Source organism: Cicer arietinum, chromosome 6 (genome assembly GCF_000331145.2).
Source record: "Cicer arietinum cultivar CDC Frontier isolate Library 1 chromosome 6, Cicar.CDCFrontier_v2.0, whole genome shotgun sequence".
Classification (NCBI taxonomy): Eukaryota; Viridiplantae; Streptophyta; class Magnoliopsida; order Fabales; family Fabaceae; genus Cicer; species Cicer arietinum.
In genome coordinates this window covers 22,306,902-22,320,207 of record NC_021165.2, presented here as the reverse complement: position 1 = coordinate 22,320,207, position 13,306 = coordinate 22,306,902, and the positions used below count along the sequence as shown (strand labels likewise).

At 30.3% G+C, this 13,306-nt stretch overlaps 2 protein-coding genes across 7 annotated transcripts in view; both read left to right on the top strand.

Moving 5' to 3' along the window:
* Nucleotides 1-2,533, top strand: part of LOC101515586 (inactive leucine-rich repeat receptor-like serine/threonine-protein kinase At1g60630) — a 6,536-nt gene extending 4,003 nt beyond the window's left edge. For both annotated transcript variants that reach the window (XM_012717261.3, XM_004505709.4), the window contains exon 3: nucleotides 1,617-2,533. In XM_012717261.3, coding sequence (XP_012572715.1) covers nucleotides 1,617-2,281 — 665 coding nt within the window. In that variant the 3' untranslated portion in view covers nucleotides 2,282-2,533. The remainder of the gene's footprint in view (nucleotides 1-1,616) is intronic.
* A 4,745-nt stretch (nucleotides 2,534-7,278) lies between these two features.
* On the top strand, nucleotides 7,279-12,642 carry LOC101514814 (uncharacterized). Of its 5 annotated transcripts, none has more exons than XM_073370090.1 (9): nucleotides 7,281-7,653; nucleotides 7,869-8,501; nucleotides 9,258-9,357; nucleotides 10,338-10,394; nucleotides 10,907-11,024; nucleotides 11,245-11,327; nucleotides 11,702-11,763; nucleotides 11,869-11,965; nucleotides 12,366-12,642. In XM_073370090.1, the coding sequence occupies exons 2-8, from the start codon at nucleotides 8,167-8,169 to the stop codon at nucleotides 11,963-11,965; spliced, it is 852 nt and encodes a 283-aa protein (XP_073226191.1). In that variant the 5' UTR covers nucleotides 7,281-7,653; nucleotides 7,869-8,166; the 3' UTR covers nucleotides 12,366-12,642. The 5 variants fall into 5 exon arrangements, with proteins under 5 accessions (XP_012572711.1, XP_073226191.1, XP_012572712.1 ...); XM_012717258.3 differs by having other exon boundaries at nucleotides 7,832-8,501; XM_012717257.3 differs by having other exon boundaries at nucleotides 7,279-8,501; nucleotides 12,327-12,642.
* Nucleotides 12,643-13,306: the final 664 nt, after the last annotated feature.

Here is a 13,306-nt window from a genome sequence, read left to right as displayed (position 1 = left end):
GGAATGGATTTAAATCACATAGCGATGATTATATGTATGTACTAGTTTTGATCCTGAAAAGGTAGACTGAGTGTGTCCTAAAAGTTGATTATCCTTTGGTAATGGGGTCCTCCTCTGATATCCAATATAATAATATCTATGCTTCCCTTTCGCATAGATTGATTTAGGTGAACAGATAATAGAGACAAAAGATGTTGCTTTCCATGCCGTACTGTTTACTAATGTAATTAAGGACTTTATGAAGGGGTGTATGTGTGTCATCTGAATCTGACAACTCATTTATGACTGTGACCCCATGTTAGTGTTGTCCCACTCAATTCAACCGTTGAAAAATTAAAGGATAGTTCATCGAGTTTCTGCTTAGTCTACAGCTACGTACTTCACAATTATCTAATCCTAACTTTGATAAATTATGTAGTAGCTAATTAACTAGTACTATAATTGTTAAATTATTGAAAATAATTGGTTGAAATTGTCTGTTAGTGTAAACTTATTGCAAAAATTTATTAATATTAAATGATTAGGTTTCATAAAAAAATAATCAAATAATATCTGCAACATTAAAAGTGGGATAAATAAATTGCTAGAATTGCATTACATGATGGATCGTTGTGGTAGTTGAAATGTTCATTCCAATGGCAATGATAAATTCGATTTCTTGGTTATATTGTTGCTGTCTCTTCTAATTTTTGGTAACTAAACCACGAGTCCCTTTCTATAATATCCCTATTTACAGGTTTTCTTTTCCAAAGTACATGTGAAAATTGAATCCTCTACTTTTTGGAGGGAAATGTAGAGTGACTTTAGGCAAAAATTAAGTAAAATATGAGGGATGGTGATATTTAAAATGGAGGGAAATTAATGTAAGATAAAACAAATCAAGAGAGATAGAGACAAAGATAGAGAAAGGTAGAGAAGTGAAAGTTAGAGACTCCTTGCCCTTAATGATGACGGAAAGATAGATGTTGGACACATAAATGGTGTTTCCTTCCACAATTTTGTAAATTTTAAAAGCTGTTGTCTATAGTTATAGATATATTTATAAAAGAAAAGTGTTATCTTTTCGCTAGATAATGCATAAAGGTGAGCATAAAGCATAAACATTATATATATACGTAACTATGGAGCAACCCTGTTGTTCATTAATGTAAAAGATGAGATAAAATGCTTTGTGGAAGAGCATTTAACAAATCAACAAATCGGCCTTTCTTTTCATCATATAATAGTAATAATTATTAGAAATAATGATGAAATAATTATATCCAAGAATAGAAAGTAACCAATCATGCCAATTGCAGGATCCTCACGTGTATTTTGCTTTGTTTCTTTATTTAATTAATTCTAGTGAACTTTTTTACTCTTTACTCATTATGCAGGTTTGATGATATGATTGAAATTGTTTGTATTTTTTATTTGACCATTTTGGAAGAATCAAACATTTTAAATCAAGATAGCATTCTAAATTGTTAAAAACAACTTCATGATTTCTTTTGCTACTAGGAAAAGTAAAATGAAAATTTCTGCATATTGACATTGATTTCAAACTGATATATTTAAGTGATATAACTAATTAACAGAGGCCATGTTGACAAATTAATGACTGTAATGTAATGCAGGATCAAAAACATCTAGTGGGGGAAAGCCTCTTCACTGGACATCTTGTCTTAAAATAGCAGAAGATTTAGCAACAGGCCTTCTCTATATCCACCAAAACCCCGGCTTGACACACGGAAACCTTAAATCTTCTAATGTGTTACTTGGTGCTGACTTTGAGTCCTGTCTCACTGATTATGGTCTCACCGTCTTCCTCAATCCCGACTCAATGGACGAACCAAGTGCCACTTCTTTCTTCTATAGAGCGCCCGAGTGCCGCAGTTTTCACAGGTCGCAAACTCAAACTGCTGATGTATACAGCTTTGGTGTCCTTCTCCTTGAGCTTTTGACAGGCAAAACACCCTACCAAGACCTTGTTCAGGCGCACGGTTCGGATATACCTAGATGGGTTCGGTCGGTGCGCGAAGAAGAGACTGAGTCCGGGGACGATCCTGCCTCATCGGGCAATGAATCATCTGAAGAGAAGCTTCAGGCTCTTTTGAACATTGCAATGGCATGTGTCTCACTTGTGCCAGAGAATCGACCTACAATGAGAGAAGTTCTAAAGATGATTAGAGATGCAAGAGGGGAAGCTCATGTTTCATCTAATAATAGTAGTGATCATTCACCTGGTAGATGGTCGGATACTGTTCAAAGCTTGCCAAGGGAAGAACATCTTAGCATATGATTGGAAACTTTTTTTTTTTTTACGAGTCAATATTTATAGAGACTATATATGCATTCTGATTTTTCATGAATTGGTTATTTGTTTCGAACATGACTAGGTGATAATGTTGTAAAGACATACATTCTTAATATCTTGCGTTGTGAGTACATGTTGGTTAGAGGTAATTAATGGATATGGATTCATATCCGAGATTCAGCTTGCAAAAGAAGTGGAGACCAATCCTTTAAGGTTTTGGATCATTGGTTTCTTTTATTCTTTTTTTCCTTCGGCTAATTATAGTTAATGCTACAATGTAATCCAATATCTGCATTTTCTGTGAAACTAAATTTAATGTGTCATGGTTTGATGGCTATCAATAATTTAACTGCATGTCGGGGATAATATTTCATACATGACTAAGTGATAATGTTGTAAAGACATACATTCTTAATATCTTGCTTTGCTTTGTGAGTTCGTGTTGGTCAGAGGTAATTAATGGATATGGATTCATGTCCAAGATTTAGCTTACAAATGAAGTGGAGACCAATCCTTTCAGGTTTTGGATCATTAGTTTCTTTTATTCTTTTTTTCCTTAGGCTAGCTATAGCTAATGCTACAATGCAATCTAATATCTGTCTTTTCTGTGAGACCTTAAATTTAATGTGTCATGGCTTAATGGTTATCAATAATTTAACTGCATGTTAAATTTCACGGTGAAGTTGACATAATTACGTAATGTGATTTTGTCAGTAAAAACGAAAAATCAAACAAACACAGAAATATTAGCACCTTATCTTCTTTTTTTCTTACCTTAAGTATTTATTTACTTTATTTGAAACTGGTTTGGGTTAAGAGTTAATCAGTTGGTTTGGATTAAGAGTTCATCAGTGTCTACATCCACTTCAACCAACCATTTGGATTTAAGTTAATTAAAAAAGGGAGTGTGTTGTTTTGGAATAGAACTCTAGAAACCTATCAAATACTCTATCTGTTTCATTTTATATGTTGTTTTAGTATAATATGTTAGTCTTATTTATATTGTCATTTTACAATTGCCAATTCTTACTCTCCCCCAAATAATGAAAAGTTGACATTTTGATTTTGCAAACGACAAAATTTTGCAAATTATATATGGAGAAGTATACATGGATACAATTGCTATGCAATAGGGCTTAAGGTGGTAGATTACTCCATTCTCATAAGAGACATCATGGTGGTAAGTATTGTTTTTATATATTTAAGAAAAAATAAAACTCCATTGAATGCAAGTTGAAAAAGACCACTAATTTGTTTGAAATTTTGTATTTTATATTTTTTTTGAAAGGTTAATGGCGTCAAAAATTAAAAAATAGTGATTACATTGGATTTATTACATTAGTTAGTTACTTTTGCCTTCTACTTTGTCTGTTACTTGACAGTTTTATATTTTTCAGTACATTAAATTTTGAAAAATGATGTATGGCACGAGACCAAGACATACGAATGTTGTTGATTGGTTAATGTTGAACACATATCTCCATTTTTCTGTGAAAGTGTTGATTTTATATGGAAAACTTGATTGGTCAAATGTGTATTCATGTGTTTTCAACGAATTTGTTTTCGGTCCATATAGCAATTCTTTTCACATGAAAGAAAATTGAGATTAACACTATGAGTGGAAAAAGAGAGTTGAGCGTTTAAAGGGAGATGACTGATTATGAGTTGGATCAATGCATAACTCTCTTGGTGTATTTCTAATCAATTCTATAGTGATTATCTCTAATTGCATGCGTGATTGTAGAACATGATAGCATCTAGCATCTATTTATCATGTTATTTTATAGTTTAAAGAAAGAATTTCAACAATTAAAACTGTCAAAATTACATAATTGTAAATTTGTAATCCATAAAACTAAAGCCCAACTAAACAAAAAAAGAAGAATATATTACAAAAATCAAACATGTTCTTAGTCTTGATCGAATAAAGTATTAATTCTTATTTTTTGGAGTTGAAATTCCTTGGTATGATTTTCAACTTGATTCCTTGAGCAGCAATGGTATAGCCCAAGATAGGAAGTGGGTGGAGGAATCTGTAGATAATGATCATTACCGTTTTGACAATCCTCCACAGGTCATATTGCCATCTGATGTACTTCTTGCTCGTGCTTTAAATTAAACTAACAAATAGTAAAATAAAATAATATTCTTACTTTTGCATTAAAAAACAGATTTATAAAAATAGTTAAAGGATAATGCTAGCGAATACTCTTTCAAAATTGATTAGAGATAAGTTAACATTGCTAAGCTTTTTCTACACAATATTGTAATTGTTTAACTTTTTTTGGAAAAGATGTTTTTGGATTATGTCCTAAAGAGCTAAGACAACATTAAAAAAATAAAATTATACATATTTCCTAACCAATGCTATCACGACACTCCTCGTCTCCTAGATATGGGAAATTGATGTTTATCTTTGATGGTTGATGGCTTTAGCATATTTTGAAGAGAAAAATTGATGATTAAAATAAGTAAATAAAAAATACTTAAATAAAAGTGAAAATGGTTGATGGCTTTAACATATTTTGAAAAGAAAAATTGATGATTAAAATAAATTAATAAAAAATACTTAAATAAAAGTGAAATTTTAATTTAGAGAGAAATAAAAATAAAGTCATTAAGAAACACAAGATTTAAAGTTATGAGATATTGATCTCTTTACATGTTTTAAAGATAAAATATAAGGAAAAAAACATACTTTTATAGTACTTTCTTTGGGTTTTTTTTCTAATGACAATTAAGTTATAATTTGATATATAATATGAATCAAATGCATAACTTTTTATTGATAAAATTATAATTTAATTGTCTTTTATAAAAATGATCAGAGATAGTAATGAATTAACAAATAAATTTATAATTTAATTGTCTTGACTCAATTAGATACATAATTTTTTGTTGATAAAATTATAATTTAATTGGTAATAATGAATTAATAAATAAATTAATAAATAAATTAATAATTTAATTGTCTTGACTCAAACACATATCTAAGTAATAAATTAATCAGTTTTCATACAAAAGTTTCCTTCTTTTTTTCCTTAAACAATATACTGAACACATTTGTCAGCATTTTCCTATTTTTAAAATTTAATGTCACATAAAAATAATGTCACAGTATACTTTTTATTGTTTTAATAACAGACTCGATTATTTAAAGAGATGATTACACAAGTTTCAAGTTTCAGTGTAACAAGCACTTGTTTTCCTATAAAGAATAACAAATACTATCAAATGTCTTAAAAACACATATTAAACACTCATTTTATTTATATTATGAGACAAAGAGAATATTGTTTATACTTCTTTTAATTTTAAGTCATAACAAATGTCAATATTGTTTCGGATTCGAATATGAGTTTTTATAGTTGGATAAGTTAATTATGATAATATTTACTATCTCTTCTAAAAGTAGAAAAAGTAGATCTTAAATTTTGATAACTATTATGAGTAAAAGTTAATTATTTTTGAATTATTTAATGTTATTATTATCAATATACCCTTCATTTAATGCAAAATATTTAATATAGATCTTAAATTTTGATAACTATTATAAGCAAAAGTTAACTACTTTTGAATCATTTAATGTTATTATTATCAATATACCCTTCATTTAATGCAAAATATTTCATATTTTTATAATTTAGTAAATTTAACTTGTTTTTTTACCTGAAATCTATAAAACTAATTGTACTTAAATATATTTTTTGATATTTGCAAAAATATTTTTTATTTATTTATAATAGTAATCAGATGAAATATTTTGAGATAGAGGAAATAAATAAAAATAGTCTTATTAGCAAGTGTCCAAAGACACATTAAATGATAAAAAAAATTATATTTAAAATATGGCTAAATTACTTTTTTTTTTATATCATTTTTTTAGATTTTATTTTGGTCCTTCAATTAACTTTGTTTCATTTTGACCTTTTAACTATCATTCAATTAGTCACTTTGATCTTTTCAGTCAATTTTAATAAATAAAAAACCATTAAGTTGAGGCTACATATCAATTTTAGTGTCTGATTAGATTGTATGAGTCACCCTCCTCTCCGGCTTAAAATAATAACAACAACAAATTTATACTACTCACATTTAAATCCAAATTTATAACCGAACAAGCGAGATAAATGAGAAAACAACATATTCAAACTCACTATTTTTTTCACAAACCCATGAAAAACCCAATAAACTCCAAATAAAAAAAAATTAATTAATTAACAAAAAAAAATACTTTAACAAGATCCAAAAAAGTATTCAACACAAAATAAAAAAAAAATAAGATCTGAAAAAATATGAGTTCATGTTTCTACATTGAACTTTACAAAATATTTCAGACCTAATAAAAAAGAAGACAAATTAGGAGTGCTAGAAACAACATAAACATAGTGCTGGTTTTAAATTAGTAACTTAATTTGATTTTACAAAAGCATAATGATGATATCAAATCAATAGTTTCATTTCATTTTACATTCTTGAGAAGAAGGAGGAGTTCTTTAGAAGAAGGAGGAGGAGGATGACAAGGAAAAAAATATATAAAAATATAAATTTGACTTTTGTATGAGCAGCTAAAACAATCAATCACAAGTCCATATTTCATCCTAGACTCAACTTAATATTTTTTTTATTAAAATTGACGAAAAAGACTAAAATAACTAACGAAATCATAATTAATAGATTAAAATTGAAAGACTAAAATAGCTAATGAAATCATAATTAAGAAACTAAAAACAAAATAAAAATTAATTAAAGAAAAAAAATAAAACTTAAAAATAAAATAAAGAGCAACAGAAAAATTTAACTTATAAATATTTATTTTTGAAAAATTAAATACACAAATTTAAATACATCATTTTTGTATATTTGATTAACATGTGCTCTTGAAGATACTTATGTTGATTTTGTAATGAAGGGTAAAGAAAAGGTGGAGTCCACAATGAATAGCATCAAATGCTTATTGGGAGTCGCACTGTTGGTGAATTCCAAGATCCACACCACAACCATCCATTATTATCTCTCTCCTTTTTTAATTATTTAAACTGGATTTTCCTTTTTGCCTTTCTCTGCTTCCTTATTGGTAGAGTTGTTAACCCATCTCTTGTCTCTCTTTCTCTAGAGAGAGGAAAGAGAGAGAATATTGAATGTGTGTGTGTGTGTCACAAAGCAAATAAGCATACCCCTCAACTCAGAAAGTAGTAGCAAATGCCAAATGGTAGTAGTGTATAATAGTATCAGTGCAGTAATTATAATAATAGCATTGTATTTGTAGTATATAGAGAGAAAGTGAAAAATAAAGAAAGAAAGCACCATTCAATTCAATTACTCAATACTCGGAAAGTTGCTGCATAAATAAAAAGGTCTCTCTCTCTCTCTCTCTCTCTCTGTTTCGACACGTCTGATTTTGCTGTTATTAGGGCTTTTTATCATTTTCCTTAACTTTGTAACCCCATAATTGACTCCTTTAAAACATCAAGTTTTCTTCTTTTCTCTTCAACACCGATTGTAATTTTTGTGGGTTGTTCTCTAATTTTCTAGGCTATTCATTTTTTAGCTAAAGTTTCGATTTTTGAAGTGTTTTGCTCGTGGGTTCTGCTTCTTTCATCTGGGGCATCACCAATTTCTCTTTTCAAGGGTTTTCATCTATGGTTGCTTGATGTAGAGCTTTCTCTGGATATTGGCTATTTCTTTTTGTTATGAAAATAGAATCTAAACAAATTTGATATTGGAGTTGGATGAATACACTGAATCAGTGAATTGGTGAAGACTTTTTACAATTTAGTATTACTTTTTTGTTTGGAAATGGTGGTTGGTACTGTTTGTGGCTTATAGTTATCTGAGAAAATCATTAGATACAAATAGGAAAGAGAAAGATGGAGGCAGAGTCAAACCCTGGATTTCATAATCAAGATATAAATTCCTCTTTTAGCAGACATGCAATATCATTTCAGCACGGTGGTATGAATTCTAGCATGTCAGAGATGGTTCCAATGGGTAATTATTTTGGGTTAAGTAGTTCATCTGGGATGTCATATTCTGGGAATTCAGCTTTCATGAACAGCAACCCTGTTGCAAGTCAAGCTGGTGGTGGTAATCCATCTGCTTCTTCACTTCTTCTTGATTCAGTCCCTGGGCTGAAGCATGATACAGGGTTGGCTGTTGAATGGTCTCTTGATGAACAGTATAAATTGGAGGAGGGTCTTGCCAAGTAAGTAGCTTTTTTTGATTAGTTTATTTATTGGCATCGATGTCTTACATTTGTACATACAGTAACTTGTTTTCTGTTTACTCTAGAGTAAATAATCATTTTAGTCCTTAAAATGTGAGACTTTGTCATAATAGTCTACAATGTATTGAAATTACAACAAAAAAAAAAAATCTTAATATGCCTTTCATTAGTCTAAATGTGTCTTTTGTTAATTAACTTGGTACTTGGATTTATCTTTCATTAGTGAATTAACCCATAAAATTACTAAGAAAAGACACACTTGGAGTAGTTTTTGGAATTTTGATACTTTAAGAGACTATTGTGATAATGCCTTACACATTTATGGACTAAAATGACTGTTTACCTTTTACTTTCTGATGCAAATAATTTCAGTTCTTTGAATTTGTGGATTACTTATGTGTCTGTCTGCAATCCCAATCAGGAAGCATAAGACCAAACTGTCTTCTTACCTATGACACCAACGCATACACATGTAAATACATTCAATTATTTTCATTTCTTAAATTATTATCGGTGTCTATGTTTCAGTATCGTATCCAGTATTCGCATATGTGTCAGTGCTTCATAGCTTCTTACATTGACCTGCTACCAAAGTATTCTCTTATGTGCTTGTCTGCAAATATTAGATTGGCTTTATGCTATTCTCTTCTAGAATTACTTCTGTTTTAGCAATTACTATATATAGTTTATATTTCATTACCTTTTGATTTCATGATTGTTATGTTTCATGACTAGTTATGCCAATGAGCCAAGTATCATGAAGTACATCAAAATTGCTGCCGCGTTGCCTGACAAAACTGTTCGCGATGTTGCTTTGAGGTGTAGGTGGTTGACAGTAAGCTTCTTTTCTTTCAACAATTTTTCCCATTGTCCATAGTTTAATGATGCCTATGAAGGATAACTGTGCTGTATGCATGAGTAAAGAAGTGAATTTTATATTTTAAAGCATTAAAGTCACTAATGTTGCAACTTGCAAATAACTACTTGAAAGTTGAATATGCAAAGTGGAACTTCCACTTTGAGTCCAGTCCATAAGAAACTTTTAAATTCTAAAAGCATTAAAGTCACTTGAACATGTTGCAATAAACTACTTTGAAATTGAGCATGCATAGTGGAACTTCCACTTTCTAATGCATTCACAATTAAAGCTTTTTGTTTCATGCACCCCACATCCTCCTATACCTTTAGTTTTTGCTGTTGTTGCATTGGCTCAAGTTTTGCACGGTAGTTTGGCTCAAGGGTTGTATAAGTTATGCTGATATCAGTGGTTAAAGGAAAGGTTTTAGGTTTTGGTTGTTATCATGGTATCAGTTCCATCAATTGCAGAAAAATAAAGGATATAAAGCCGATGGAACTTTCGATTGGGCCAGAATATGGTTGTGGTTGCTGCCGCAGCAGTATTGTGGCTACAATCGCCACTGCAGATCACAACTTGTGTAACCCTATTTAAAGGTTATGTTTCGTCTCATAATCACATACCTACTCTAGAATGAAATATAAGCAAAAAAGGTATTTGAAAAGTTGATGTATTTGGTCTTAATTTTTAACTAGATACATTAACTTTTTAGTTACCATTTTTGCTTATATTTTATTCCGGAGGGAGGTAGGCTCTTAGTAAAATTAACCAAGATAACCTTCGATTTTTTTCCCGTTTGGAAATTTACTAGGGTCTAGTAAAAAGTAACATCCACAAAAATGAAAATTGTGCACTGCATGAGCATAGTTCATTAATCATTGGACTTTGGTACACATGTAGATTTTCACCTCAACGCCTGTGTATGGAAGCTTAGAATGCTGTTTAAATCATTTTTGCAGAGAAAGCGAAGGAAACCAGAGGAACATAGTCTGGGAAAGAAGATCAATTACAGAAAAGTATGTGAAGTTTTGGAAGCTTCTGTACAGATACTATTTTTAGTATAACGTAGTGTTTGTCCAAGAGTTGTCTAGTTAATCTAGAATGATTTTCTACCTGATGTTTTAAGTAGGTTTTGAAATTCAAATATATTTTACCTCTTTAAGTTTTAAGATCTATGAAAAATTCCTTTTAAACACAAACGAGAGATCAAAAATAAAATTTCTTTTGCAATGTTGGTTACCTGGTTGAAGTAATTTTCACTGTGTTTTCAAAATGCCTGAATAAATGAATGACAGTTTGGAATTATATAACACCATTTGAGCATTTTTATAAATATATTGTAAATTCTCTCAATGTGCTTAACTATCTTGTCAAGTAAATTGATGATACTGAAATGTTATGTTAATAACAAAATATGCTTATGTTCATCCCATAATTGGGATTCCAGTTTTGATATATTGAATCAATTAATGTCTTTAGGATCTAATGTTGATTGAAGAACCAGTATTCTAAAGTCATGCTTCTTCAGGATAAGCCCGTGGAGTTAGCATCACAGACAAATTTGCATTCGGCGCTTCCCCCAAGCATGGGTTCATATTCTCAAATGTCACGCCTTAATGAACAAAGTCAACGGATATTATATGATGGTTAGCATATCTATTTTCTTAAATTATGCTACTAAAAATGATTATGGAAGCTCTCGTCATTTTGCGACCACATTATTTCCGATTTTGTATATCTCTTTACGACTGAAATTTAGCACTCTTGACTAGTAGTCTAATAATGTGTGTAAATACCTTTCATAGCTGAGAAATAAATATTTTCTATTTTATTTTATTAACTATATCAATACTTGTATATGTTCAGGAATTTGTGGGCCCATGAAGCAACTCATGGAGCAGAATGCTCAAGCTTTTAATCAAATAACGGCCAATTTATCTACGTACAAGGTGAAAAGCTCAATTATCATATGTTTCAGTTCTGTTTTATAAACACCGTTGCAGCTGATGATTTTAGGCCCTATACAAATTTGGAACATCTTAACCATTTTTAACAACTTATCTAATGTGATAACCATTCACCTCCTTAGATTTTCTAGTGGATGATTAATTCTCATCTTGTTTAGGAAAAGTTCAAATTATTAGACATAGAAGAAAGATGTCATATCCACATGATGTTGAATGGTTATCTTATTATCAACATGTCAATCATCAAAGTTCTTTTAGTTATGTTGTCATTGTATTATTCTTTCACATATGATTTTTATATACGAATTAGTTTTCAGTTGCTAACTGTAATAATGATTATGTTTTTTGAAAAACAGTTGCAGGATAACATCGACCTCTTTTGTCACACAAGGCACAATATTAATACCATTCTAAACGAGTATGTGAATTTTTAATGAAGTTAAACTATACATATTCATTTTCTTTCATATTTGAATTTTTCGACTACGAGCTTTGTGAAGATCACCAGTATATGTTTGTGCAGCATGAGTGAGATGCCTGGCATAATGAGCCAAATGCCGCCACTGCCTGTAGCCATTAATGAGGATCTTGCAAGAAGTATTTTTCCTAATAGAACTTAGGTAAGCTCAAACTTAACTGATATATAACTTGCATTCATAATATTTTGAAGCTCTACAATCATGCTTCCATATGTTTTCTGTGTGCAAGTGCATGATTAAATAAAATTCACTATCCACTTAACAACAATTAGGTTTCAATTAGCAAATTGAAGAAATCCATACATATATAATAAGGAAACGTGAAAAAGAAGTATTATTAGGTTTCAATAATAAGAAATCCATACAAGAAGTATTATGAGGTTTCAATCATTGCATACATTTTGACCGGACACATTATACCAGGCTTTTTTTTTTTATAAAAAATAATCGAAAAAAGCACGATAGTTTGGTCATATATGTAAATTGTTGAATACAATATCAGATATAAAAGTTGATTGGCTTATGTATTTACCAATTCAAGCGTGTGAAAGTGCTGACTTCATCAGCATTGCCTTACACAAATCAAATTGCATCCATGGTTGTAGAGATGTTGGCATGCAACTGTTTTGGTGGTTCTACATGCAATTGAGGAAGTAACTCACAAATACACATCTCAGGAGGACTTTCCAGAGATTCTTCTAATCCATCTTTTGATCTTACTGTGTTCCATGATGGTTGATTATTTCCATTTGAAACAAAACTTGGAACTCCTATTGTTGTATAAATAAATGAATAAAAATAGGAAAGCGATTAATATATCTGAATGCAGCTTTATAGAGATATCAGAATATTGGTGTTCTGTTTTACTACAATGTCATGTCATAGGAACTGTTATTATTAGATGTATGTATATATATGTTGCTAGTTTGCCGTATTACATATTTAACTGATGACACCTGTTCTGTAAGATGTGAAGGGAAATCATTATTATGTACATAATGTAACAGTATTTCTTATGAATTCAATTCCTCTCAACCAACTAGTAATTCACTTTAGAGGATAATAAATCAACAGTTTGAATGTTGTATACAACAACATTCAAAAAACAGTGTATCAACCATAGACTCCAATTCTGATGTTCTGAAATGTTAGTTTTTACTGTTTTAAGAAAATAATTTATTTTGAAGGAGCTAAATCTATAGCTTTTCCTTTGAGGGGTATCAACTACTCAATAGGGTGCAGGCCTGTACTGTATTTTATATTTTATAATACAGATTAATAAGGTTACTTAATAGGATACATATATATTTTGTAGTTACAAGAACAGTGGACCAACAGGATGGCCCACCAAAGAAAGAGGTTACTATTTGCACTTCTTTTTAATACACCCCAGACATGAACATCTTTTCTCCAAAATACCCTTTTTAAAATTGAATATTTGAAACTCTACTACCCCACTCTCTCCTTCCCTGTCTCTTTCCC